Source organism: Suncus etruscus (assembly GCF_024139225.1).
Source record: "Suncus etruscus isolate mSunEtr1 chromosome X unlocalized genomic scaffold, mSunEtr1.pri.cur SUPER_X_unloc_2, whole genome shotgun sequence".
NCBI lineage: Eukaryota > Metazoa > Chordata > Mammalia > Eulipotyphla > Soricidae > Suncus > Suncus etruscus.
This window is the reverse complement of record NW_026060315.1, coordinates 218,210-242,458: the sequence shown is the minus strand read 5'-3', so window position 1 is coordinate 242,458 and position 24,249 is coordinate 218,210. Positions and strand designations below refer to the sequence as shown.

The 24,249-nt window shown below is 51.5% G+C and overlaps 2 protein-coding genes across 2 annotated transcripts; both read left to right on the top strand.

Moving 5' to 3' along the window:
- Positions 1-1,132: 1,132 nt before the first annotated feature.
- Positions 1,133-23,898, top strand: DHRSX (dehydrogenase/reductase X-linked). Its single transcript, XM_049767802.1, has 7 exons — positions 1,133-1,241; positions 7,495-7,602; positions 10,369-10,437; positions 12,973-13,074; positions 17,673-17,880; positions 21,075-21,282; positions 23,701-23,898. Exons 1-7 carry the CDS (start codon positions 1,133-1,135, stop codon positions 23,896-23,898), a joined length of 1,002 nt encoding a protein of 333 aa, XP_049623759.1.
- ZBED1 (zinc finger BED-type containing 1) lies at positions 4,320-6,551 on the top strand. Its single transcript, XM_049767796.1, has one exon. It carries the CDS (start codon positions 4,320-4,322, stop codon positions 6,549-6,551), a length of 2,232 nt encoding a protein of 743 aa, XP_049623753.1.
- Positions 23,899-24,249: the final 351 nt, after the last annotated feature.

The window sequence follows — 24,249 nt, the reverse complement described above, 5'->3', positions numbered from 1 at the left end:
CTGGAGGGGGGCTGGACTTGCAGATGGGGTGAAGTGGGGGGTATCATAAATTTTGGGGTGCAAATATTGGGGTCAGGATTGGGGTTCGGTTTCAGGGCTGCAGACTGGGTTCGATTCGCACAGTTCTTATTTCAGGGCTAATCAGACTGAGACCCAGATGAAGGCTGTTTATTTTGGGGGTCAGGCAGGTTGGGGTTTCAGGAAAAGGGCCCTGATTTTTAGGGGTTCAGGCTGGGATCTTTAAGGGAGTTCTGCTTACTGGGGTTCAGGTCAGGGGTGTTTTGGGGGTCCCAGGGCTGCCAAGGAGACTCAAATGGCAGAATCCTAGTTTTAGGGGCGCTGGCTGGGGTCCAATCCTAGTTTTAGGGTTAGCCCAGGTAAAGACTCCAAATTTCAGATATCACAATAAGGTTCAAACCAGGATTGTTTTTGGGGGTCCCAGGGGTGACCCCAAGACCCAGTCGATGGCCCAACCCTGCTTTTGGGGTGCTGGATTTTAGGGGTACAGAGTAGATTCCTGTTAGGGGGGATCTTCAATTCAGGGGTACAGTCTGGGATCTGGGTATGAGATTTTTGGTTTAGGGGTTCAGGCAAGAATCCAGCTAGAGGGCCCTAAAGTCAGGGGTTCACATTGAGATCCAGACCAGGATGATTTTGGGGTTCCAAAAATGACAGCTGAACCCCAAGAGATGGCTCAACCGTGCTTTTAGGGTTTCTGGATTTTAGGGTTGCAGACTGTATTCCAGTTAGGGGGGAATCTTCATTTTGGGGCACAGACTGAGGTCTAGATATGAGGTTTTTTTGTTTCGGGGTCCAGGCAGGAGTTCACCCAGAGGCTCCTAAATTTAGGGGTTCGCAGTGAATTCCAGACCATGATGATTTTGGGGTTCGGAGGGGGTTACCCCTCAAGACCCAGCAGACGACACAACTCTGCAGGCTGGAATCCCAAAAACTGGGCGGAGCACTGTTTTTCTTTGGAGAGGCGCAACCAGACGCGCTTTGCGCAGGCGGCTCTCCAGATTTCGGGGGTCCACCCCGGGCTTGGTTTTGGGGTGCCGGTGGATCTTGGGGCTGGGCGCAAGGCCTGGGCGGTGCTCGGGGCGGGCCGGGCGGACGCGCTTCCGCCGGGGCCATGTCGCTTTTGTGGGCGCTGAGCGCGTTTCTGCGCGTCTACGCCGCCGGTGCGCTGGTGGTGTTTACGCAGCTGCTGCGAAGATGTTTTGGGGGCTTCTCGGAACCAAGTGAGTTTTTTTTTGGGGGGGACAGGGTTTGGGGACCCCTGGGGGGCCGGGATCCGGGTCTTGGAGAGCTCAGGGAGAGGCCTGGAGGGATCCCTAAGTTTTCCTGGCAGCCAGGGCGTAACGCAATGCGCCTCCAAGGGACCCCCCTGTTTTGCGCATCGTTTTGCGCGCGCCCTGGAGACGCAATGCAAACGGTTTCGGGGGGTCTCCCACCTTTAGGGGCTCCCCTAGCCCTGGGAACCCCCAAAACCCTTCTCCTTGAGGGCCTTTTCCCGTTGGCGGGCGCCCCAAGTGGGGCTGGGCCCCGTTTGGGCACCGCCCAGGGCGTTGCGTAGGCGGAAGGGGTTGGCACAGGCCTTGGGGGGTGGAGAGAGGTTGGGCTGCGTTCCAGAAGCTGGCTGACCTTTGGGGGGGACCCCAGTTTTTAGCCTCTGAAGCTCCCCTAAATCTGCACACCCCCCTGGCAGTGAAAGTGGGGTGCGCGCTTTGCATTCTGGCTTGCGATTTGGGGGTGGGACGTTGCAAAGCAGCTTGTTTGCAAATGATCCAAGCTTGCTTTTTTTTTGCATGGGGAAAAACTAAAAGGTTTGCAAGCTTTGGGGGGAGCTGAGCCTTTGGGGAACCCCAATATTTTGGCCTCTGGGGCTCCCCTAAACCCGCATAACCTTTGGCCCTGAAAGTGGGGTGCGCGCTTTGCATTCTGGCTTGCGATTTGGGGGCGGGAGGTTGCAAAGCATTTTGTTTACAAATGATCCAAGCTTGCTTTTTGTGCATGGAAAAACGGGAGGATTTGCCAGCTTTGGGGGGGGAGCTGAGCCTTTGGGGAACCCCAATATTTTGGCCTCTTAAGCCCCCCAAAATCCGCACAACCCTTAGCAGGGAAAGTGGGGTGTGCTTTGCATTCTGGCTTGCGATTTGAGGGTGAGACGTTGCAAAGCAGCTTGTTTGCAAATGATCCAAGCTTGCTTTTTGTGCATGGAAAAAACGGAAGGATTTGCCAGCTTTGGGGTGGAGCTGAGCCTTTGGGGGAACCCCAATATTTTGGCCTCTGAAGCCCCCCAAAATCCGCACAACCCTTAGCAGGGAAAGTGGGGTGTGCTTTGCATTCTGGCTTGCGATTTGGGGGTGGAGTTGCAAAGCAGCTTGTTTACAAATGATCCAAGCTTGCTTTTTTTTGGCATGGGGAAAAAACTAAAAGGTTTGCGAGCTTTGGGGGGGCTGAGCCTTTGGGGGAACCCCAATATTTTGGCCTCTGAAGCCCCCCTAAATCCGAACAACCCTTAGCAGGGAAAGTGGGGTGCGCGCTTTGCATTCTGGCTTGCGATTTGGGGGTGGAGTTGCAAAGCAGCTTGTTTACAAATGATACAAGCTTGCTTTTTGTGCATGGAAAAAACGGGAGGATTTGCAAGCTTTGGGGGGAGCTGAGCCTTTGGGGAACCCCAATATTTTGGCCTCTGGGGCTCCCCTAAATCCGCACAACCTTTGGCAGTGAAACTGGGGTGCGCGCTTTGCATTCTGGCTTGCAATTTGGGGGTGGGAGGTTGCAAAACAGCTTGTTCTCAAATGATCCAAGCTTGCTTTTTTTTGGCATGGGGAATAAAACTAAAGGATTTGCAAGCTTTTGGGGTTCCCCAGGGTGTTTTTTGGGGGGGACCCGCTGCCCTAGACTGCCTAGGAGCGCCCCACCCCCTCTGCGCCCCATTTTTGCCAAGTACGCAGAGCCCAAGGCCCAGACAGTAAACAGAGGCCTCGGGAAATGGCTTCACTCTAAAGGGAAGAAAGCGAAATAATGCTAAGAGAAAAGCGAAAGAGAAGTAGAGAGACCATTGAGCCATCTCCCCGGCCCTTGTGTGTGTGTGTGTGTGTGTGTGTGTGTGTGTCTGCGTTAACCATCGAACCACCTTTCTGGCCCTCTGGAGGGGCCCCGCGCTAAACATTGGACCACCTCTCCGGCCCTAGCTCGCCAGTTCCTCCAAGAATTTGTTATTCATCTATTTGTTGTATTATTTTAATGATTGATTCTGTTCTCTATCAAATGCGAATCAAACTGTGATAGAAAAAATATCAATGATTGCTCATGAATATTCAAATCTAAAAACCAAATAATCAAACAGGCAAAGGAGATCTCATTCAAACGTATCCGATCCAAAAGTAATCTATGTAAATCCATTCTGATTTATTTAAATTTATGTTAATCCATGTAAAAATCCCATGACTGAAATAAAAATTGACCCCCTGGCCTCAAGAATCCCTCCAATATCTTTCCCTTGATCCCCCCCACAGCACCCAACCCCCTTGCGTGCCTCAGTTTACCTCCTCTGTGCTCAGTGCTCCCTCCCTCTTTCTGTCCGGAGCACTTTTTACAGAGTCCACCGCGTTTTTCCAGGGGACCCCGTCGGTGGTCCTTGCCGCTGCTGACCCAGAAACGAAGGGGGGTCCCCAAAACATTTGAGTTGGGGGTCCGCAGAATATTATTGTATGGGGTAATCCAGAATAGTTAATAATTTAGGGATCTCCAAAAGTTATTTTATGGGTCCCCAAACGCTTATTTCTTTTTTTTGTTTGGTTTTTGGGCCACACCCGGCGGTGCTCAGGGGTCCCTCCTGGCTGTCTGCTCAGAAACAGCTCCTGGCAGGCACGGGGGACCCTATGGGACACCGGGATTCGAACCAACCACCTTGGGTCCTGGATCGGCTGCTTGCGAGGCAAACACCGCTGTGCTGTCTCTCCGGGCCCCAAAAATCACAGTCTTGAGATTTCACACTTTGGCTCCTTTGCGCACGGCCCCCCCAAAACGTGCCATTTATTTTGGGGGCCTCAAATATCCGAGCAGCGCACTGCATGGTCGGACCCAGCATGATTGAGGGGTACAGGATTTGAGGAGGGGTCCAGGTGGCACAAATAGAGGGGTACACCGGGCGTCCTTTTTTGGGGGGGGGCTTTTCTCTCTCACGCTGTCTCTGTCATCTCGATGCTTTTTCTATTTCTTTTAGCGTGTGTCCGTGACTGAGCGAGCGCGCGAGCCATCGGAGTGTGGGTTCGTTCTTCTCCTTCTCCCCGCGCGTAACCCCGGGGGCCATGGAGCCCCCCAAATCCGGCGAGGCGTGCCCCAACGGCGACCTGAAGCTGGTGGCCCACCCGCGGGCCAAGAGCAAGGTGTGGAAATATTTCGGGTTCGACACGGACGCCGAGGGCTGTATCCTGCAGTGGAAGAAAATCTACTGCCGCATCTGCGTGGCCCAGATCGCGTATTCGGGCAACACGTCCAACCTCTCCTATCACCTCGAAAAGAATCACCCCGAAGAATTCTGCGAGTTCGTCAAGAGCAACACGGAACAGATGCGCGAGGCCTTCGCCACGGCCTTCTCCAAGCTCAAGCCGGAGGCCGCGGGCATCCCGGCGGCGGCGGCGGGGTGCCTCTCTTCCGCGCCCCAATCTTCCTCCGCATCGCCCTATTCGGGCGCCGCTTGTATATCCTCTATGTCTCCGTGCCCCTCGACTCCGAACGCGGCGCCCGCCAAGGCCAGCGGCGCGGACTCCCGGCGCCACCAGGAGCTCACGGCGGCCGTGCTGCGCCTCGTGTGCGAGGGTCTGTACCCCCCTTCTATCGTGGACGAGCCCACTTTCCGCGCCCTGCTGCGCACGGCCGAACCCCGCTACGAGATCCCGAGCCGGGCGTATTTCTCCGGGGCCGCGCTCGCGGAGAAGTACGCCGCCGTGCGCGCCCAGGTCCTCCGCGAGCTCGCCGGCGCGCCGTGGTGCGGCCTCTCCGTGGACCGGTGGGACAGCGCGACCCAGAACCGCACATATGTCACGGTGGCGGCGCACTTCCTCGGCGCCGGGTGCGAGGCCGACGCTTCGCCGCGCCCCGTTTCTCTAACTCCGGGATGCCGCTGTCTTAAGACCTTCGAGGTCCCCGAAGAGAACACGGCGGAGACGGTCGCACGCGTGTTGTATGAGGCTTTCGTGGAATGGGGCATCGGGTCCAAGGTCTTCGGCGTCACCACGGACGGCTCCCGGGACATGCTGAAGGCGTGCCGGCTGTTGGACGTGTCCGTGCAGATGCCGTGTCTGGGCCACGCGTTCCACGCCGGCATGCGGGAGGCCTTGCGCGTGCCGCAGCTCGCCGCGCTCCTCTCCCGGTGTTCCCGGTTGGTGGACCACTTCCAGCGGTCTTCCGTGGCCGCGTACATGCTCTATGAGAAGCAGAAGCAACGCCGGCAGCCGCCACGCATGCTGCGCAGCGCGCGCGCCACGGGATGGCGCGGCGTGCTTGGCATGTTGCGTGTCCTCCGCGAGAACCAGTTCGCCGTGGCCGCCGTGCTGATGGAGGACTCCAACAGCCATCACCTCATGCTGGACGCCGCGGAGTGGGGCACAGTGGACGCCCTCGCGGACCTGCTGCAGCCCTTCGCCGAGGTGGCCCATGCCCTCTCCGTGTCCCGCTACCCGGCGATCAGCACCGTGAAGCCGGTGCTTCATATGTTGCTCAGTACGACGCTGCGCGTCAAGGACACGGATGCGAAAGAGCTCGGCCTGGCAAAGGACATACTAAGCAAAGAACTCTCTAAAACATACCAAGAATCGCCAGAGGTTGACATGTTCCTTAACGTGGCCGCGTTCTTGGACCCGCGCTACAAGCGGTTGCCCTTCCTCTCCGCCTTCGAGCGCCAGCAGGTGGAAAACCGTGTGGCCGACGAAGCCATGGCGGTATTAAACCGACTCCGCGACGCGCCCCTCGCCTCATCCCCGTCCCCAGAGAAGCCCGCTTGCGACATCATCGCCGAGGAGGATGCGACATCGCCGCCCGCCAAAAAGCGCGCCATCGACGGACACGCTAGCGTCATGCACGACATGCTAGCGGAGATCTTCCGCCCCGCCAGTGGCGCCGAGGACCCCGACGAATGCCAGGCGCAAATTTTGGAAGAATTAAGCAACTACAAGTCGCAGAAAGTGTTGGCGCTCGCCGAAGACCCCCTCAAATGGTGGAGTGACCGCGCAGCACTCTTCCCGCTCCTTCCGACAGTGCTCCGGAAATACTGGTGCGTGTCCGCGACCCGCGCGCAGCCCCGGAGGCTCTTCGGCTCCTCCGCAACAGTGCTCGCCGCCAAGCGCAACGGCCTGGCCCCGGCCCACGTCCACCCACAGGTGTTTCTCTACGAGAACTCCCGCGACGGCGCTTCGGAGCCGGAGGACGAAGACGAGGGCGAGTGGGGGCTCGAACCCGAGCAGGTGTTGGGGCTCGGGGACCCCACCGGGCACGGCGGCGGCTTCGCGGGCACGCGTGACCCCGGCGGGCCGTTCGCGTGAAGCCGGCAACACACAAGATGGATATTTCCCTCTATATGGTTTTTTTCGGAGCGAGAGATGAAATCCCGGCGGGACGCCAGGAGACGGCGTTTCCAACATGCGTGTGGAGCCGTGACTGTGGACATGCTAAGGACATGAAACCGGGGAGTGGGGGGGGACTTCGGCATCAAGGACACGGCCCGGACACCCACGGGAGTGCAGGCTTGGAATGCTAGGAGGACGCGGAAGGACAGGACCTTAGCGTGTTTTTGTGTGTGTTTTTGTATGTGTCTGTTGGGGGGGTCTCGGTTTCTGCGTTGTAAGCTTAATTTTGGGGTGACATTTGGGGGTGCCCCAAGAGAGGACACAGTGCTCGGGAGCCCCGAGTCCGTCGACCCTGCGCCCCGAAACGAGAAACCCCTTAGCATGTTGCCCCATCTGTATACAATCTACATTCTATTCTATTCTATTCTATTCTATTCTATTCTATTCTATTCTATTCTATATTTTATTCTTTTCTCCCCAAAATCTATCATTCAATTAATTCCGAGCACCCCGGAGGAACCGAGTTCGAACCCCGGCCTCCCGTACGCGTCACCCCAACCCCGCCGGAAGCGATTTCTGGGAACCCTGAGGGTCACCCCCAAAAAACAAAAACAAAAAACAAAAAAACAAAAACAAAAAAAAATCTGTCTTTTCCTTATTTAATGCCGATGAATAAAGCCGAATATCTATAAAATTAAAATTTTGGGGGTCCTCGTGTTTATGTCTGTGTGAAGGCGGAGCCCTAAAGGGGTGCCCACTTTTTTTTGGGGGGGTCCCTTGAAACCTTTTGGACAAAGGATGGGGGGTGTCAGGTCTGTGCAAAATGTGCAAAAATGAGAGAGCGCGCATGTGGGAGGAAGTGGGTCCAACTCGGGGTCTCGAGATTCCCCGAGTTTAACTCGCCTCCTCCTCCATGCAGCCTTCCAGGCGCAGCCCGGACGCGTGGCCATCGTGACGGGAGGCACGGACGGCATCGGCTACGCCACCGCCAAGCAGCTGGCCCGGCTTGGCATGCACGTCGTCCTCGGTGAGACTCGAACCCGGGCGGGGAGACGGTGTTGAATAGGTTGTGGACTCGTCCGAGCACTTTACTACTCCTCCTCCTCCGAGCACTGGCCACCCGGGTTTGGGGCCGGATTCATTTTTTTTGGGGGGGGGATCTCTATCTCTGTCTTTCTCTATCTCAGTCTCTGGGTCTCTCTGTCTCTTTCTGTTTCTGTCTCCGTCCCTCTCTGTCTCTGTCTCTATCTTTGTCTCAGTCAGTCTGTCTGTCTCTTTAGCTCTGACTGTCTCTGTCTCACTATTTCTGTCTCTGTCTGCCTCTGTCTATCTCTCTGTATCTGTGTCTCTGTCTCTTTCTGTTTCTGTCTCTGTGTCTATCTCTCTATCTTTGTCTCAGTCTGTCTGTCTCTCTAGCTCTGCCTGTCTCTCTCTGTCTGTGTCTGTGTCTCTCCATCTCTTTCTATCTCTGTTTCTGTCTCTGTCCCTCTCTGTCTCTGTCCATCTCTCTATCTCTGTCTGTCTCTATCTTTGTCTCAGTCTGTCTGTCTCTCTAGCTCTGCCTGTCTCTCTCTGTCTCTGTCTCTGTCTGCCTGTCTCTATCTCTCTGTGTCTGTGTCTCTGTCTCTCTATCTCTTTCTATCTCTGTTTCTGCCTCTGTCCCTCTCTGTCTCTGTCCATCTCTCTATCTCTGTCTCACTGTCTCTGTCTCTCTGTCTGCCTCTCTCTCTTTCTGTATCTCTGTCTGCCTCTGTCTCTTTCTGTATCTCTGTCTGGCTCTGTCTATCTCTTTCTGTTTCTGTCTCTGTCCCTCTCTGTCTATCTCTCTATCTCTGTCTCTATCTTTGTCTCAGTGTGTCTGTCTCTCTAGCTCTGCCTCTCTCTGTCTCACTGTCTCTGTCTCTGTCTGCCTCTGTCTCTGTCTCTCTGTGTCTGTGTCTCTGTCTCTATCTCTTTCTATCTCTGTTTCTGTCTCTGTCCCTCTCTGTCTCTGTCTCTATCTTTGTCTCAGTCTGTCTCTCTAGCTCTGCCTGTCTCTGTCTCCGTGTCTCTGTCTCTGTCTGCCTCTGTCTCTATCTCTCTGTGTCTGTGTCTCTGTCTCTTTGTCTCTTTCTGTTTCTGTCTCTGTCCCTCTCTGTCTCTGTCTCTATCTTTGTCTCAGTCTGTCTGTCTCTCTAGCTCTGCCTGTTTGTCTCACTGTCTCTGTCTGCCTCTGTCTCTATCTCTCTGTGTCTGTGTCTCTGTCTCTATCTCTTTCTATCTCTGTTTCTGTCTCTGTCCCTCTCTGTCTCTATCTTTGTCTCAGTCTGTCTGTCTCTCTAGCTCTGCCTGTCTCTGTCTCACTGTCTCTGTCTCTGTCTGCCTCTGTCTCTGTCTCTCTGTGTCTGTGTCTCTGTCTCTATCTCTTTCTATCTCTGTTTCTGTCTCTGTCCCTCTCTGCCTCTGTCTATCTCACTGTCTCTGTCTCTCTGTCTGCCTCTGTCTCTTTCTGTGTCTCTCTGTCTGGCTCTGGCACTTTCTATCTCTTTCTGTTTCTGTGTTTCTGTCTCTGTCCCTCTCTGTGTCTATCTCTCTATCTCTGTCTATCTGTCTCTGTGTCTCTATCTCTATCTTTGCCTCAGTCTCTCTGTCTCTCTCTGTCTCTGTCTATCTCTCTCTGTCTCACTGCCTCTGTTTCTGCCTGTCTCTATCTCTCTGTGTCGGTGTCTCTGTCTCTCGATCTCTTTCTATCTCTGTTTCTGTCTCTGCCCGTCTATCTCTCTATCTCTGTCTATCTGTCTCTGTGTCTCTCTATCTTTGCCTCAGTCTCTCTGTCTCTGTCTCTCTATCTCTCTCTGTCTCACTGTCTCTGTCTGCCTCTGTCTCTATCTCTCTGTGTCGGTGTCTCTGTCTCTCTATCTCTTTCTATCTCTGTTTCTGTCTCTGCCCGTCTATCTCTCTATCTCTGTCTATCTGTCTCTGTGTCTCTCTATCTTTGCCTCAGTCTCTCTGTCTCTCTTTGTCTCTGTCTCTCTATCTCTCTCTGTCTCTCTGTCTTTGTCTGCCTTTGTCTCTATCTCTCTGTGTCTGTGTCTCTGTCTCTCTATCTCTTTCTATCTCTGTTTCTGTCTCTGTCCCTCTCTGTGTCTGCCTATCTCTCTATCTCTGTCTCACTGTCTCTGTCTCTCTGCCTCTGTCTCTTTCTGTGTCTCTCTGTCTGGCTCTGTCTCTTTCTATCTCTTTCTGTTTTTGTCTCTCTCTCCCTCTCTGTCTATCTCTCTATCTCTGTCTATCTGTCTCTGTGTCTCTCTCTATCTCTATCTTTGTCTCAGTCTCTCTGTCTCTCTTTGTCTCTGTCTCTCTATCTCCTTTGTGTCTCTTTATCTCTGCCTCTCTATCTCTGCCTGTCTCACTGTCTCTGTCTGCCCCTGTCTCTCTCTTTGTCTCTGTCTGTATCTCTGTCTCTATCTCTTTCTGTCTCTCTATCTCTGTCCATCTCTCTCTGTATCTTTATCTCCATGTCAGTCTCTCTTTGTCTCTGTCTCTCTGTCTCTCTGCAGACAATGCTCACGGGGTACTCCTGGCTTAGTGCTCCGTAGACCCTATTCCAGGCAAACGCGCTGCCCACTGAACCATCCTTCCGGCCCCCAAAAAATACAAACAGAAAAGCAGGGTTTTACTTTTGGCCTCGTGTGTGGCCGACCCGGGTTCGAGCCCCGGCATCCCGCCAGGTCCCCGTGATCCCCGAGCACAAGCCTGGGCGTCCGCCGTGAGCGCCCCGAGATTCGATTCCGGGTCCCGTGTCTGCTTGCAGCCGGGAACAATGAAGGCCGAGCCCGGGACGCCGTGGACAGCATCAGGGCCGAGACGCGCAACGGCAAAGGTGGGTCCTGGTCTCTCTGTCTCTGTGTCTCTGTCTCTCTGTGTCTCTTTCTGTGTGTCTGTCTCTCTGTCTCTGTTTCTGCATCTCTCTGAGTTTCTAGCTGTCTCTCGGACCTTGTCTCTGTCTTTCTCTGTCTCTGCCTCTCTTCTGTCTCTGTTTCTGTTTATCTCTGTGTCGCTCTGTCTCTGCATCTCTCTCTGTCTCTATCTCTGTCTGTCTTTGTCTCTGTCTCTGTTTCTGTTTATCTCTGTGTCGCTCTGTCTCTGCATCTCTCTCTGTCTCTATCTCTGTCTGTCTTTGTCTCTGTCTCTCTGTCTATCTCTGTGTCTCTGTCTCTGCCTCTCTGTTTCTCTCTGTCTTTGTCTTTCTGTCTATCTCTGTCTCTCTCTCTGTCTCAGTATCTCTGTCTTGATATGTCTCTGTCTTTCTCTGTCTCTACAATCTGTTTCTGTCTCTCTCTGTCTCTGTAGCTCTGTCTCTCTCTGTCGCTGCATCTCTCTGAGTTTCTATGTGTCTCTCTGACTTGTCTCTGTCTTTCTGTCTTTATCTCTGTCTCTATTTCTGTCCTTGTCTGTCTCTCTGTGTATCTCTGTCTCTCTATCTCTGTCTCTGCCTGTCTGTCTCTGTCACTGCATCTCTCTGAGTTTCTATATGTCTCTCTGACCTTGTCTCTGTCTATCTCTGTCTCTGACCTTGTCTCTGTCTCTCTGTCTCTGTTTCTCTTTGTCTCTGTCTCTCTGTCTCTCTCTTTCTCTCTCTGTCTGTCTTTGTCTCTGTCTCTGTCTGTCTTTGTCTCTGTGTCTCTGTCTCTGCCTCTCTGTTTCTCTCTGTCTTTGTCTCTGTCTCTCTGTCTATCTCTGTCTGTCTCTGTATCTCTGTCTTGATATGTCTCTGTCTTTCTCTCTCTCTACAATCTGTCTCTCTGTCTGTCTGTCTGTCTCTGTCTGTCTTTGTGTCTCTGTCTCTGTAGCTCTGTCTCTCTCTCTGTATCTACATTTCTCTGAGTTTTTATGTCTCTCTGACCTTGTCTCTGTCTCTCTGTCTCTGTTTCTGTCTATCTCTGTGTCTCTCTGTCTCTGCATCTCTTTCTGTCTCTATGTCTGTCTGTCTTTGTCTCTGTCTCTCTATCTCTGTCTCTGTCAGTCTTTGTCTCTGTCTCTCTCTGTCTCTGCCTCTCTGTTTCGCTCTGTCTGTCTTTGTCTCTATCACTCTGTCTATCTCTGTCTCTCTCTGACCTTGTCTCTGTTTCTCTGTCTTTGTTTCTATCTCTGTGTCTCTCTCTGTCTCTGCCTCTCTGTTTCTCTTTGTCTGTCTTTGTCTCTGTCTCTCTATCTCTGTCTCTCTGTCTCTGCCTCTCTGTTTCTCTATCTCTGTCTCTGCTTCTCTGTTTCTCTCTGTCTTTGTCTCTCTGTCTCTCTGTCTCTGTATCTCTGTCTTTCTCTGTCTCTACAATCTGTCTCTCTGTCTGCCTCTGCCTCTGTCTCTGTCTCTCTGTTTGTGTCTCTGTCTCTATAGTTCTGTCTCTATCTCTGTCTCTCTGTTTCTGTTTCTGTCTTTGTGTCTCTGTCTCTACATTTCTCTGACTTTCTATGTGTCTCTCTGACCTTGTCTCTGTCTTTCTGTCTCTATCTCTGTCTCTATTCCTGTCCTTGTCTGTCTCTCTGTCTATCTCTCTATCTCTGCCTCTCTTTCTGTCTCTCTGTTTCTGTCTGTCTTTCTTAGTCTCTGTCTCTGCCTCTCAGCCTCTCTTCCTGTCTCTGTCTCTGTATCTCTGTCTCTATCTCTGTCTCTGCCTCTCAGCCTCTCTTCCTGTCTCTGTCTCTGTATCTCTGTCTCTATCTCTGTCTCTGCCTCTCAGCCTCTCTTCCTGTCTCTGTCTCTGTATCTCTGTCTCTATCTCTGTCTCTGCCTCTCTTTCTGTCTCTGTCTCTCTGTCTCTGTCTCTATCTGCCGTTGTCTCTGTCTTTCTGTCTCTGCCTCTCTGTTTCTCTCTGTCATCTGTCTCTGTGTCTGTCTCTCTGTCTCTCTCTGTCTCTGTCCCTCTCTGTCTCTACAACTGTCTCTGTCTCTGTGTCTCTGTGCAAGGACTCGTCACCCCTCGGGGTCTGGGTCTGGTCCTTGGCTCTTGTGTTAAATTTTGGCATGTCTGCGTGTGTGTTGGCGTGGCGTGGCGTGTGCTTGGCGTGTCTTGGCATGCCTTGGCGTGTGGTGGTGTGTGCTGATATGTCTTGGCACGCCTTGGCGTGTCTTGGCATGTGCTTGGCATGCGCTTGGTGTGTCTCAACGTGTGCTTGGCATGTCATGACGTGTGCTTGGCGTGTCTTGTCATGCCTTGGCGTGTGCTTGGCGTGTCTTGGCGTGTGATTGGCGTGTCTCAACACGTGATTGTCATGTCTTGGTGTGCCGTCTTGGCATGTGCTTAGCATGTCTTGGTATGTGCTTAGCATGTCTTGGCATGTGCTTAGCATGTATTGGCATGTGCTTAGCATGTCTTGGCATGTGCTCAGCATGTGATGGCGTGTCCCTCCCGCGCAGTGGAGTTCCTGTACTGCGACCTGGCGTCGCTGGCGTCCGTCCGGGACTTCGCGCGCGAGTTCAAGGCCAAGCAGCTGCCCCTGCACGTCCTCGTCAACAACGGTCAGTCTCTGCGGCTCCGTCTCCGCGTGTCTCTGCGTCTCTGTCTCTGGGTGTCTCTCTCGCTGACCCCGTCTCTCTGGCTGGCTGGCTTCTCTCACTGTCTCTCTCTGTCTCTGTTGTTCTCTCTATGTCTCTGTCTCTGTGTGTGTATCTCTCGCTGACCCCGTCTCTCTGGCTGGCTGGCTTCTCTCACTGTCTCTGTGTCTCTGTCTCTCCCTGTCCCTATCTCCGTTGGTCTCTCTGTGTCTCTGTCTCCCTGTCTCTACATCTCTCTATCTCTCTGTCTCTGTGTGTCTCTCTCGCTGACCCCATCTCTCTGGCGGGCGGGCTTCTCTCACTGTCTCTGTGTCTCACTGTCTCTGTGTCTCACTGTCTCTACATCTGTCTATCTCTCTGTCTCTGTGTGTCTCTCTCTCTGATCCCGTCTCTGGCTGGCTGGCTTCTCTCACTGTCTCTGTGTCTCTGTCTCGCCCTGTCCCTATCTCCGTTGGTCTCTCTGTGTCTCTGTCTCCCTGTCTCTACATCTCTCTATCTCTCTGTCTCTCTGTGTCTCTCTCTCTGATCCCGTCTCTTTGGCTGTCTGTCTTCTCTCATTGTCTCTGTGTCTCTCTCTGTCTCACCCTGTCCCTATCTCTGTTGGTCTCTCTGTGTCTCTGTCTCCCTGTCTCTACATTTCTCTATCTCTCTGTCTCTGTGTGTCTCTCTCGCTGACCCCATCTCTCTGGCAGGCGGGCTTCTCTCACTGTGTCTCAGTGTCTCTGTCTCCCTGTCTCTATATCTGTCTATCTCTCTGTCTCTGTGTGTCTCTCTCGCTGACTCCATCTCTCTGGCTGGCTGTCTTCTCTCACTGTCTCTGTGTCTCTGTCTCACCCTGTCCCTATCTCCGTTGGTCTCTCTGTGTCTCTGTCTCCCTGTCTCTACATCTCTCTATCTCTCTGTCTCTGTGTGTCTCTCTCTCTGACCCCATCTCTCTGGCAGGCTGGCTTCTCTCACTGTCTCTGTGTCTCACTGTCTCTGTCTCCCTGTCTCTACATCTCTCTATCTCTGTCTCTCTGTGTCTCTCTCTGATCCCATCTCTTTGGCTGTCTGTCTTCTCTCACTGTCTCTGTCTGTCTCTTTCTGTCTCTGTCTGTCTCTGTTGTTCTCTCTATGTCTCTGCCTCCCTGTCTCTACATCTCTCTATCTCTGTCTCTCTGTGTCTCTCTCTGACCCTGTCTCTCTGGCTGGCTGTCTTCTCTCACTGTCTCTGTCTGTTTGTCTCTCTCTGTCTCTCTCTGTCTCTGTTGTTCTCTCTATGTCTCTATCTCCCTGTCTGTGCATGTCTGTCTCTGCATCTCTGTGAGTCTCTGTGTGTCTCTCTCTGACCCCATCTCTCTGGCTGGCTGTTTCATCTCACTATCTCTGAGTCTCTGTCTCTCCCTGTTTCTATCTCTGTTGTCCTCTCTGTGTCTCTGTGTCCCTGTCTCTACATCTCTCTATGTCCCTGTCTCTGCCTCTTGTGAGTCTCTGTTGTCTCTCTGACCTCATCTCTGGCTGGCTGTCTCTGTGTCTCCCTGTGTCTATCTCTATTGTTCTCTTTGTGTCTCTGCCACTCTGTCTCTTCATCTCTCTGTATTTTTCTCAGTCTCTGTCTCTCGTTGTCTCTGTTATTCTCTCTGTGTCTCTGCCTCCATGTCTGTATCTCTCTGTTTCTCACTGTCTCTGTTGTTCTCTCTTGTGTCTCTGTCTCCCCGTCTCTGCATTTCTCTGTCTCTGTGTCTATTTTTCTGTTTCTCTGTTTATCTCTTTCTGTCTCTGTCTCTCTTCTCCCTGTGTGTCTCTGTCTGTCTCCTTTTCTTTCTGTCTCTTTCCCTGTGTCTCTTTCTCTCCCTATCTCCATCTCTGTTCCTGTCTCTGTTTATCTCTGTCTCTATTTCTCTCTGTCTCTTTCTGTCTGTCTCTACGTTCTCTCCATCTGTGTGTCTATGTGTCTCTGTCTCTTTCTCTCTGCTTCTGTCTGTGTCTCTGTCTCTATTTTTCTCCGTGTCTCTCTGTGTCTCTGTTTTTCTTATCTCTGTGTCTCCATTTTTTCTGTGTCTCTCTTTTTTCTCTCAGTCTCTGTTTCTCTCTGTCTCTCCATATCTGTCTCCATTTCTTTGTGATCTCTCTCTGTCTCTCTTTCTCTGTTTCTCTCAGCGTCTCTGTCTCTATTTATATCCGTGTCTCTCTTCTCGGTCTCTGTTTATCTCTGTCTCTCTTTGTCTCTTCGACTCGATGTTTTTCTCTGTCTCTGTCTTTTATCTCTTGGTCTCTGTCTCTGTTTTTCCAGCTGTCTCTGTTTCTTTATCTCGCTGTCTCTGTTTTCCTCTGTGTCTCTCCATGTCTCTCCTTTTTCTCTTGGTCTCTGATTCTCTCTGCGTCTCCGTGTCTGTGTCTCTCTGTGTCTCTCTTTCCTTTGTGGTCTCCCTCTGTCTCTATTTTCTCTGTGTCTCTCTTTCTCTCTGTCTCTGTTCATCTCTGTTTGTCTCTGTCTCTCTCTTATCTCTTGGTCTCTGTCTCTCTTTTTCTGTCTCTGTCTCTTTATCTCTCCTTTTTTCTCTGTGTCTCTGTCTCCTGTCTCTCTGTCTCTGTTTCTCTTTTTTCTCTCTGTCTCTATCTCTCTTTCTCTTTGTCTCTGTCTCAATGTTTCTCTTTGTCTCTCTTTTTCTCTCTGTATCTCTGTCTCTCTTTCTCTGCTATGTCTCTGTCTCTGCCTCTCCTTTTTCTCTGTTTTTTCTCTTTTATCTCTTGGTCTCTGTCTCTCTTTTCCTCTCAGTCTCTGTTTCTCTCTGTGTCTCTGCGTCTCTTTTTCTCTCTGTATCTCTGTCTCTATTTCTCTGTCTCTCTCTTCTATCTCTCTGTCTCTCTCTGTCTCTGTCTCTCATTTTTCTCTCTGTCTCTATCTCTCTTTCTCTTTATCTCTCCATCTGGATTTTTTTCTCTGTCTCTCTCTTTCTCTGTGTCTCTGTCTCTGATTTTTTCCTCTCTGTCTCTGTTTATCTCTCTTTCTCTTTATCTCTCCGTCGGGATTTTTCTCTCTGTCTTTGTCTTTTATCTCTTGGTCTCTGTCTCTCCTTTTCTTATCTGTCTCTGTCTCTTTATCTCCATTTTTCTCTGTGTCTCTCTTTTTCCTCGTAGTCTCTGTCTCTGTGTCTCTGTCTCTCTTTCCCTCTGTATCTCTGTCTCCATTTCTCTCTGTCTCTCTGTGTCTCTGTCTCCCTGTCTCTGCATCTCTCTGTCTCTGCATCTCTGTGAGTCTCTGCGTGTCTCTCTCCGACCCCGTCTCTCTGGCCGGCTGTCTTCTCTCACTGTCTCCGTGTCTCTGTCCCTCTGTCTCTCTATCTCTGTATCTCTGTTGTTCTCTCTGTCTCTACTTATCTCTCTTTCTCTTTATCTCCCCGTCTGGATTTTTCTCTGTCTCTCTCTCTTTCTGTCTGTGTCTCTGTCTCTCATTTTTCTCTCTGTCTCTGTTCATCTCTGTTTCTCTCTGTCTCTCTCTTATCTCTTGGTCTCTGTCTCTCTTTTTCGGTCTCTGTCTCTTTATCTCTCCTTTTTTCTCTGTGTCTCTGTCTCCTGTCTCGCTGTCTCTGTCTCTCATTTTTCTCTCTGTCTCTGTTTATCTGTCTTTCTCTTTATGTCTCCATCTGGGTTTTCTCTCTATCTCTGTCTTTTATCTCTTGGTCTCTGTCTCTCCTTTTCTCTCTGTCTCTGTCTCTTTATCTCTATTTTTCTCTGTGTCTCTCTTTTTCCCCTTAGTCTCTGTCTCTCTCTGTGTCTCTGTCTCTCTTTCTCTCTATCTCTGTCTCCATTTCTCTCTGTCTCTCTGTGTCTCTGTCTCTTCCTGTCTCTCTGTGTCTCTGTCTCCTTGTCTCTGCATCTCTATGCGTCTCTGCGTGTCTCTCTCCGACCCCGTCTCTCTGGCCGCCCATCTTCTCTCACCATCTCTGTGTCTCTGTCCCTCTGTCTCTCTCTCTATCTCTGCATCTCTGTTGTTCTCTCTGTGCCTCTATTTCTCTCTGTCTCTCTATCTCTCTCTTTCCACCAATCTATTCCCCAGCCAGAGAGCACTGATTCGGGAGTCCATCCTCCCCTCGAGCACTGTCTTGGGAGTCCATCCTCCCCTTGAGCACTGTTTTGGGAGTCCTCCCTCCCTGAGCACTGTTTCAGGAGTCCATTCTCCTCCCCGAGCACTGTTTTGGGAGTCCATCCTCCCCTGGAGTACTGTTTCGGGAGTCCATCCACCTCCCCGAGCACTGATTCGGGAGTCCATCCTCCCCGAGCACTGTTTCGGGAGTCCATCCTCCCCGAGCACTGTTTTGGGAGTCCATCCTCCCCGAGCACTGTTTCGGGAGTCCTCCCTCCTCCCCGAGCACTGTTTCGGGAGTCCATCCTCCCCGAGCACTGTTTTGGGAGTCCATCCTCCTCCCCGAGCACTGTTTTTCCTTCCTCCCCGAGCACTGTTTCGGGAGTCCATCCTCCGAGCACTGTTTCGGGAGTCCTCCCTCCTCCCCGAGCACCGTTTCGGGAGTCCGTCCTCCCCCACGCGCCCCTCACCCCGTCTCCGCCCCCCGGGCCCCCAGCCGGGGTCATGATGGTGCCCCGAAGAGCGACCGGCGACGGGTTCGAGGAGCACTTTGGACTCAACTACCTGGGCCACTTCCTGCTCACCCGCCTGCTGCTGGACACGCTGGAGGCCTCGGGGCGCGACGGCCGCTGCGCCCGCGTGGTCACCGTGTCCTCGGCCACGCACTACGTGGGGCGCCTCGACCTGGACGACCTCCAGGGCAGGTGCGTTTGTTTCGGCGGTTTCGAGGCTCCCCGGGCCCGGGTGCGAAACGCGCGCGCTTGGACTCTGGGCGGAGACATAGAGACCCGAAGAGAAGCGCAGAGAGACGGGGAAAGGGATCCGAAGGGAGAGACGCGGAGGGAGAGATGGGGAGGGAGACGCGGAGAGATGTAAAGAGACGCTGAGGAGACACTGCGAGACAAGGAAAGAGACATGCAGAGACACTGAGAGACAAGGAAAGAGACATAGAGAGACATAGAGAGACAAGAAAGAGATATAAAGAGATACTGAGAGACAAGGAAAGAGACATAAAGAGACACTGAAGACAAGAAAAGAGACATAGGGAGATATAGAGAGACAAGAAAGAGATATAAAGAGATACTGAGAGACAAGGAAAGAGACATAAAGAGACACTGAGAGACAAGAAAAGAGACATAAAGAGACACAGAGACACTGAGAGACAAGGAAAGAGACATAAAGAGACACAGAGACACTGAGAGACAAGGAAAGAGACATAAAGAGACACAGAGACACTGAGGGACAAGGAAAGAGACATAAAGAGACACATAACAACTTAAGAGACATAAAGAGACACAGAGAGACAACGAAAGAGACACAGAGAGACTGAGAGACAAGAAAAGACACATAAAGAGACAGACAAGAAAAGAGACATAAAGAGACAGAGACACTGAGAGGCAAGGAAAGAGACCTAAAGAGAGACACAGGGAGGGAGAGGCGAGGAGAGAGATATAAAGAGAAACAGAGAGAGACAGGGAGAGATCGAATGAGAGGGAAAAGGAAAGACATGGAGAGATATAGAGACACAGAGAGATGGAGAGATAGGGAGAGATACATAGAGAGAGAAGGAGAGATAAAAAAGAGACACATCAAGAGGGAGAGACAGGGAAAGAGATATAGAGAGAGACACAGGACAGGGAGAGAGATAAAGAGACACAGAGAGGGACAGAGAGAGAAAGAGACAGAGAAAAGGAGACACAGGGAGAGATATAAAGTGAGACAGAGGTGGAGAGACAAAAAGAAACAGAGAGACAAGGAAAGAGATAGAGAGAGACACACGGGGAGGGAGAGACAAAAAAAGAGAAACAGAGAAAGAGAGATAGGGAGAGATGTAAAGAGACACAGAGAGAAGGAGAAACAGGGAGAGAGATAGAGACACACGGGGAGGTAGAGACAAAAAAGAGAAACAGAAAGAGAGATAGGGAGAGATGTAAAGAGACAGAGAGCAGGAGAGACAGGGAGAGAGATATAGAGACACAGAGATATAAAGAGACAGAGAGAAGGAGAGACAGGGAGAGAGATATAGAGACACAGAGATATAAAGAGACAGAGAGAAGGAGAGACAGGGAGAGAGATATAGAGACACAGAGATATAAAGAGACAGAGAGAAGGAGAGACAGGGAGAGAGATATAGAGACACAGAGATATAAAGAGACAGAGAGGGAGAGATGGAAAGAGATCAAAAGAGACACAGAAACAAGGAAAGAGAGGCACAGAGATAGGTCAAGAGATAAAAACAGAGACACAGGGAAAGAGATGTAAAGAGACACAGAGACAAAAAGAGGCAAAAAGAGACAAAGACAAAAGAGACAAAGAGATAGAGAGACACAGGGAGGAGGAGACAGGGAAATAGATATAAAGAGAGAGAGACAGGGAGAGATAAAAAGACAGAAAAGGAAAGACGGAGAAGATAGAGAGACAGGGAGAGAGACATAAAGAGACAGAGAGAGACAGGGACAGAGAGATAGAGACACAGAGACTTGGAGAGAGATATAAAGAGACACAGAGAGGGAGAGATATATAAAGAGAGACACAGAGAAAATGAGAGACGGAGAGATATAAAGAGAGACAGAGTGAGAGACAGGTAGAGAGATAAAAAAAGAGACAGAAAAGGAAAGACAGGGAGAGATGTAAAGAGACACAGAGAGATGGGGAGACAGGGAGAGAGATGTAAAGAGAGACAGAGTGAGAGATGGGGAGAGATAAAAAGAGAGACACAGAAAAGGAAAGACAAGGAGAGACGTAAAGAGACACAGAGGTGGAGAGACAGGGAGGGAGATAAAAAAGAGACAGAGAGAAGGAGAGACAGGGAGAGATATAAAGAGAGACAGTGAGAGATAGGGAGAGAGATTAAAAAGAGACAGAGAGAAACAAGGAAAGAGAGATAAAGAGAGACACAGGAAGACAGAGACAGGGAGAGATCAAAAGAGAGACAGAGTGAGAGATGGGTAGAGATAAAAAGAGAGACACAGAAAGGGAGAGATATAGAGACACAGAGACAGAGAGACAGGGAGAGATAAAAAGAGAGACAGAGTGAGAGATAGGGAGAGAGATAAAAAAGAGACACACAGAGAAACCAGGAAAGAGAGGTAAAGAGACACAGGAAGACAGAGACAGGGAGAGACAAAAAGAGAGATGCAGAGAGAGGGAGAGACTGGGAGAGAGACAGAAAGAGACACAGAGTGAGAGACAAAAACAGGCACAGAGAGAGACAAGGAAAGAGAGACACAGGGAGAGATCCAAAGAGAGATGCAGAGAAAAGGAGAGACAGGGAGAGATCAAAAGGGAGACAGAGTGAGAGATAGGGAGAGAGATAAAAAAAGAGACACACAGAGAGAAACCAGAAAAGAGAGGTAAAGAGAGACACAGGAAGACAGAGACAGGGAGAGACAAAGAGAGAGATGCAGAGAGAGGAAGAGACTGGGAGAGAGACAGAAAGAGACACAGAGTGAGAGACAAAAACAGGCACAGAGAGAGACAAGGAAAGAGAGATAAAGAGAGACACAGGGAGAGATCCAAAGAGAGATGCAGAGAAAAGGAGAGACAGGGAGAGATAAAAAGAGAGACAGTGAGAGATAGGGAGAGAGATAAAAAAAGAGACACACAGAGAGAAACCAGGAAAGAGAGGTAAAGAGAGACACAGGAAGACAGAGACAGGGAGAGACAAAGAGAGAGATGCAGAGAGAGGGAGAGACTGGGAGAGAGACAGAAAGAGACACAGAGTGAGAGACAAAAACAGAAAGGCACAGAGAGAGACAAGGAAAGAGAGATAAAGAGAGACACAGGGCGAGACAGAAAGAGACACCACCCAGAGAGAGGGAGAGACAGGGGGTGGGACTCCCAGCTCAGTGCTCGGGGTGGACTCCCCGTACAGTGCTCCCGCCCCTTCCCTCCGCAGCCGGGGCTACTCGTCACACGGCGCCTACGCGCAGAGCAAGCTGGCCCTGGTGCTCTTCACGTACCGGCTGCAGGCGCTGCTCGAGGCCCGGGGCCGGCCCGTGACCGCCAACGCCGTGGACCCCGGCGTCGTGGACACCGACCTCTACCGCCACGTCTTCTGGGGCCGCGGCCGCCTGCGCCGCCTCCTCGCGCCCTGGCTCTTCAAGGTGGGGCCCGCCTCTGGCTCTCCGTCTCTGTCTCTCCTCTGTGTCTCTGTGTGTCTCTCTGTCTCTGTCTCTCTGTGTCTCTGTTTCTGTCTCTGTCTCTCTGTCTCTCCTCTGTGTCTCTGTGTGTCTCTCTGTCTCTGTCTCTCTGTGTCTCTGTTTCTGTCTCTGTCTCTCTGTCTCTCCTCTGTGTCTCTGTTTCTGTCTCTGTCTCTCTGTCTCTCCTCTGTGTCTCTGTGTGTCTCTGTCTCTGTCTCTCTGTGTCTCTGTTTCTGTCTCTGTCTCTCTGTCTCTCCTCTGTGTCTCTGTATGTCTCTCTGTCTCTGTCTTCTGTCTCTCTGTGTCTCTGTTTCTGTCTCTGTCTCTCCTCTGTGTCTCTGTATGTCTCTCTGTCTCTGTCTCTCTGTGTCTCTGTTTCTGTCTCTGTCTCTCTGTCTCTCCTCTGTGTCTCTGTGTGTCTCTCTGTCTCTGTCTCTCTGTGTCTCTGTTTCTGTCTCTGTCTCTCTGTCTCTCCTCTGTGTCTCTGTGTGTCTCTCTGTCTCTGTCTCTCTGTGTCTCTGTTTCTGTCTCTGTCTCTCTGTCTCTCCTCTGTGTCTCTGTATGTCTCTCTGTCTCTGTCTTCTGTCTCTCTGTGTCTCTGTTTCTGTCTCTCTGTCTCTCCTCTGTGTCTCTGTGTGTCTCTCTGTCTCTGTCTCTCTGTGTCTCTGTTTCTGTCTCTGTCTCTCTGTCTCTCCTCTGTGTCTCTGTGTGTCTCTCTGTCTCTGTCTCTCTGTGTCTCTGTTTCTGTCTCTGTCTCTCTGTCTCTCCTCTGTGTCTCTGTATGTCTCTCTGTCTCTGTCTTCTGTCTCTCTGTGTCTCTGTTTCTGTCTCTGTCTCTCCTCTGTGTCTCTGTATGTCTCTCTGTCTCTGTCTCTCTGTGTCTCTGTTTCTGTCTCTGTCTCTCTGTCTCTCCTCTGTGTCTCTGTATGTCTCTCTGTCTCTGTCTGTCTGTGTCTCTGTTTCTGTCTCTGTCTCTCTGTGTCTCTGTATGTCTCTCTGTCTCTGTCTCTCTGTGTCTCTGTTTCTGTCTCTGTCTCTCCTCTGTGTCTCTGTATGTCTCTCTGTCTCTGTCTCTCTGTGTCTCTGTATGTCTTTTTGTCTCTGTCTTCTGTGTCTTTCTGTCTCTGTCTGTCTGTCTCTCTGTGTCTCTGTTTCTGTCTGTCTCTGTCTTTTTCTCTCCTCTGTCTCTGTATGTCTCTCTGTCTGTCTTCTCTGTCTCTGTCTCTGTCTGTCTCTCCTCTGTGTCTCTGTTTCTGTCTGTCTCTGTTCTCCTCTGTGTCTCTGTCTCTCCTCTGTCTCTGTCTTCTCTGTCTCTCCTCTGTCTCTGTCTTCTCTGTCTCTCCTCTGTGTCTCTGTGTCTCTCTGTCTCTGTCTTCTCTCTCTCTCTGTGTCTCTGTTTCTGTATGTCTCTGTCTTTCTGTCTGTCTGTCTATCTCTCCTTTGTGTCTCTGTTTCTATCTCTCTGTCTCTGTCTCTCCTCTGTGTCTCTGTTTCTGTCTGTCTCTGTCTCTATCTCTCTGTTTCTCCTCTGTGTCTCTGTATGTCTTTTTGTCTCTGTCTTCTGTGTCTTTCTGTCTCTGTCTGTCTGTCTCTCCTCTGTGTCTCTGTTTCTGTCTGTCTCTGTCTTTGTCTCTCCTCTGTCTCTGTATGTCTCTCTGTCTGTCTTCTCTGTCTCTGTCTCTGTCTGTCTCTCCTCTGTGTCTCTGTTTCTGTCTGTCTCTGTTCTCCTCTGTGTCTCTGTCTCTCCTCTGTTTCTGTCTGTCTCTGTCTCTCCTCTGTCTCTGTCTTCTCTGTCTCTCCTCTGTGTCTCTGTTTGTCTTTCTCTTTCTCTCCTCTGTGTCTCTGTATGTCTCTCTGTCTGTCTTCTCTGTCTCTCTGTCTTTGCCTGTCTCTCCTCTGTGTCTCTGTTTCTGTCTGTCTCTGTCTCTCCTCTGTGTCTCTCCTCTGTCTCTGTCTTCTCTGTCTCTCTGTCTCTCCTCTGTGTCTCTGTTTCTGTCTCTGTCTCCATCTCTCTGTCTCTGTTTCTCTATGTCTCTGTCTCTCCTCTGTGTCTCTGTCTGTCTCCATCTCTGTTTCTCTATGTCTCTGTCTCCCCTCTGTGTCTCTGTCTCTGTCTTTCTGTCTCTCTCTGTCTCCATATCTCTGTGTCTCTGTCTTCCTCTTGGTCTCTTCCTCTCTGCTTCTATCTCTGGTCTCTGTCTCTCTTCCTCAGCCTCTGTCTCTCTGTCTCTCTGCGTCTCTGCGTCACACTCAACTGTCCTTCCTCAATGTCACGCGTGTCGTTCTGGCTTCAGACGCGTCTTTGCGTGTCCTTAGCGTGTCGCGTGTTCGCACGCACACGCATGTGGCGTGTTCTGACTCCCGCCTCCCTCCGCCCCGCAGACCCCGGAGGAAGGCGCGTGGACGTCCGTGCTGGCCGCCGTGTCTCCCGCCCTGGAGGGCCGCGGCGGCCGCTACCTGTACAACGAGAAGGACACGCGGTCCCTGGCCGTCACGTATGACACACGCCTGCAGCGCCAGCTCTGGGAGATCAGCTGCCGTCTCACGGGACTGCGTGACGCCCTCGAAGGCCCGGACTAGCCGTGGGGCGTGGGGTCGGCGTGGAGTCGCCTCCTCGGGGAGGCCCTGCCCGGGTTCGAGAGACGCCGTCGCCCGTAGGGACTGGACCGATTAAAGGCCGTCATGGACCGTCATGCGTGACCGTGTGTCTCTGTGCTGGGCGTGAAGTTCACCCGGGCGTGTGGAGGTTCGGGGGAGACAGGCGTGTCTGTCTCTGTTCTCTGTCTCTCAGAGATCCCTGCAATGTCGGGGAACAACCAGATTAAACTGATCCAAATGGTCCGATTTGATCTATAGGTCAGCTATTGATCTGCTGCTCTATGGGCCCAGGAGAGAGAGATGAAGGGATGGATGGATAGACAGACGGATGGA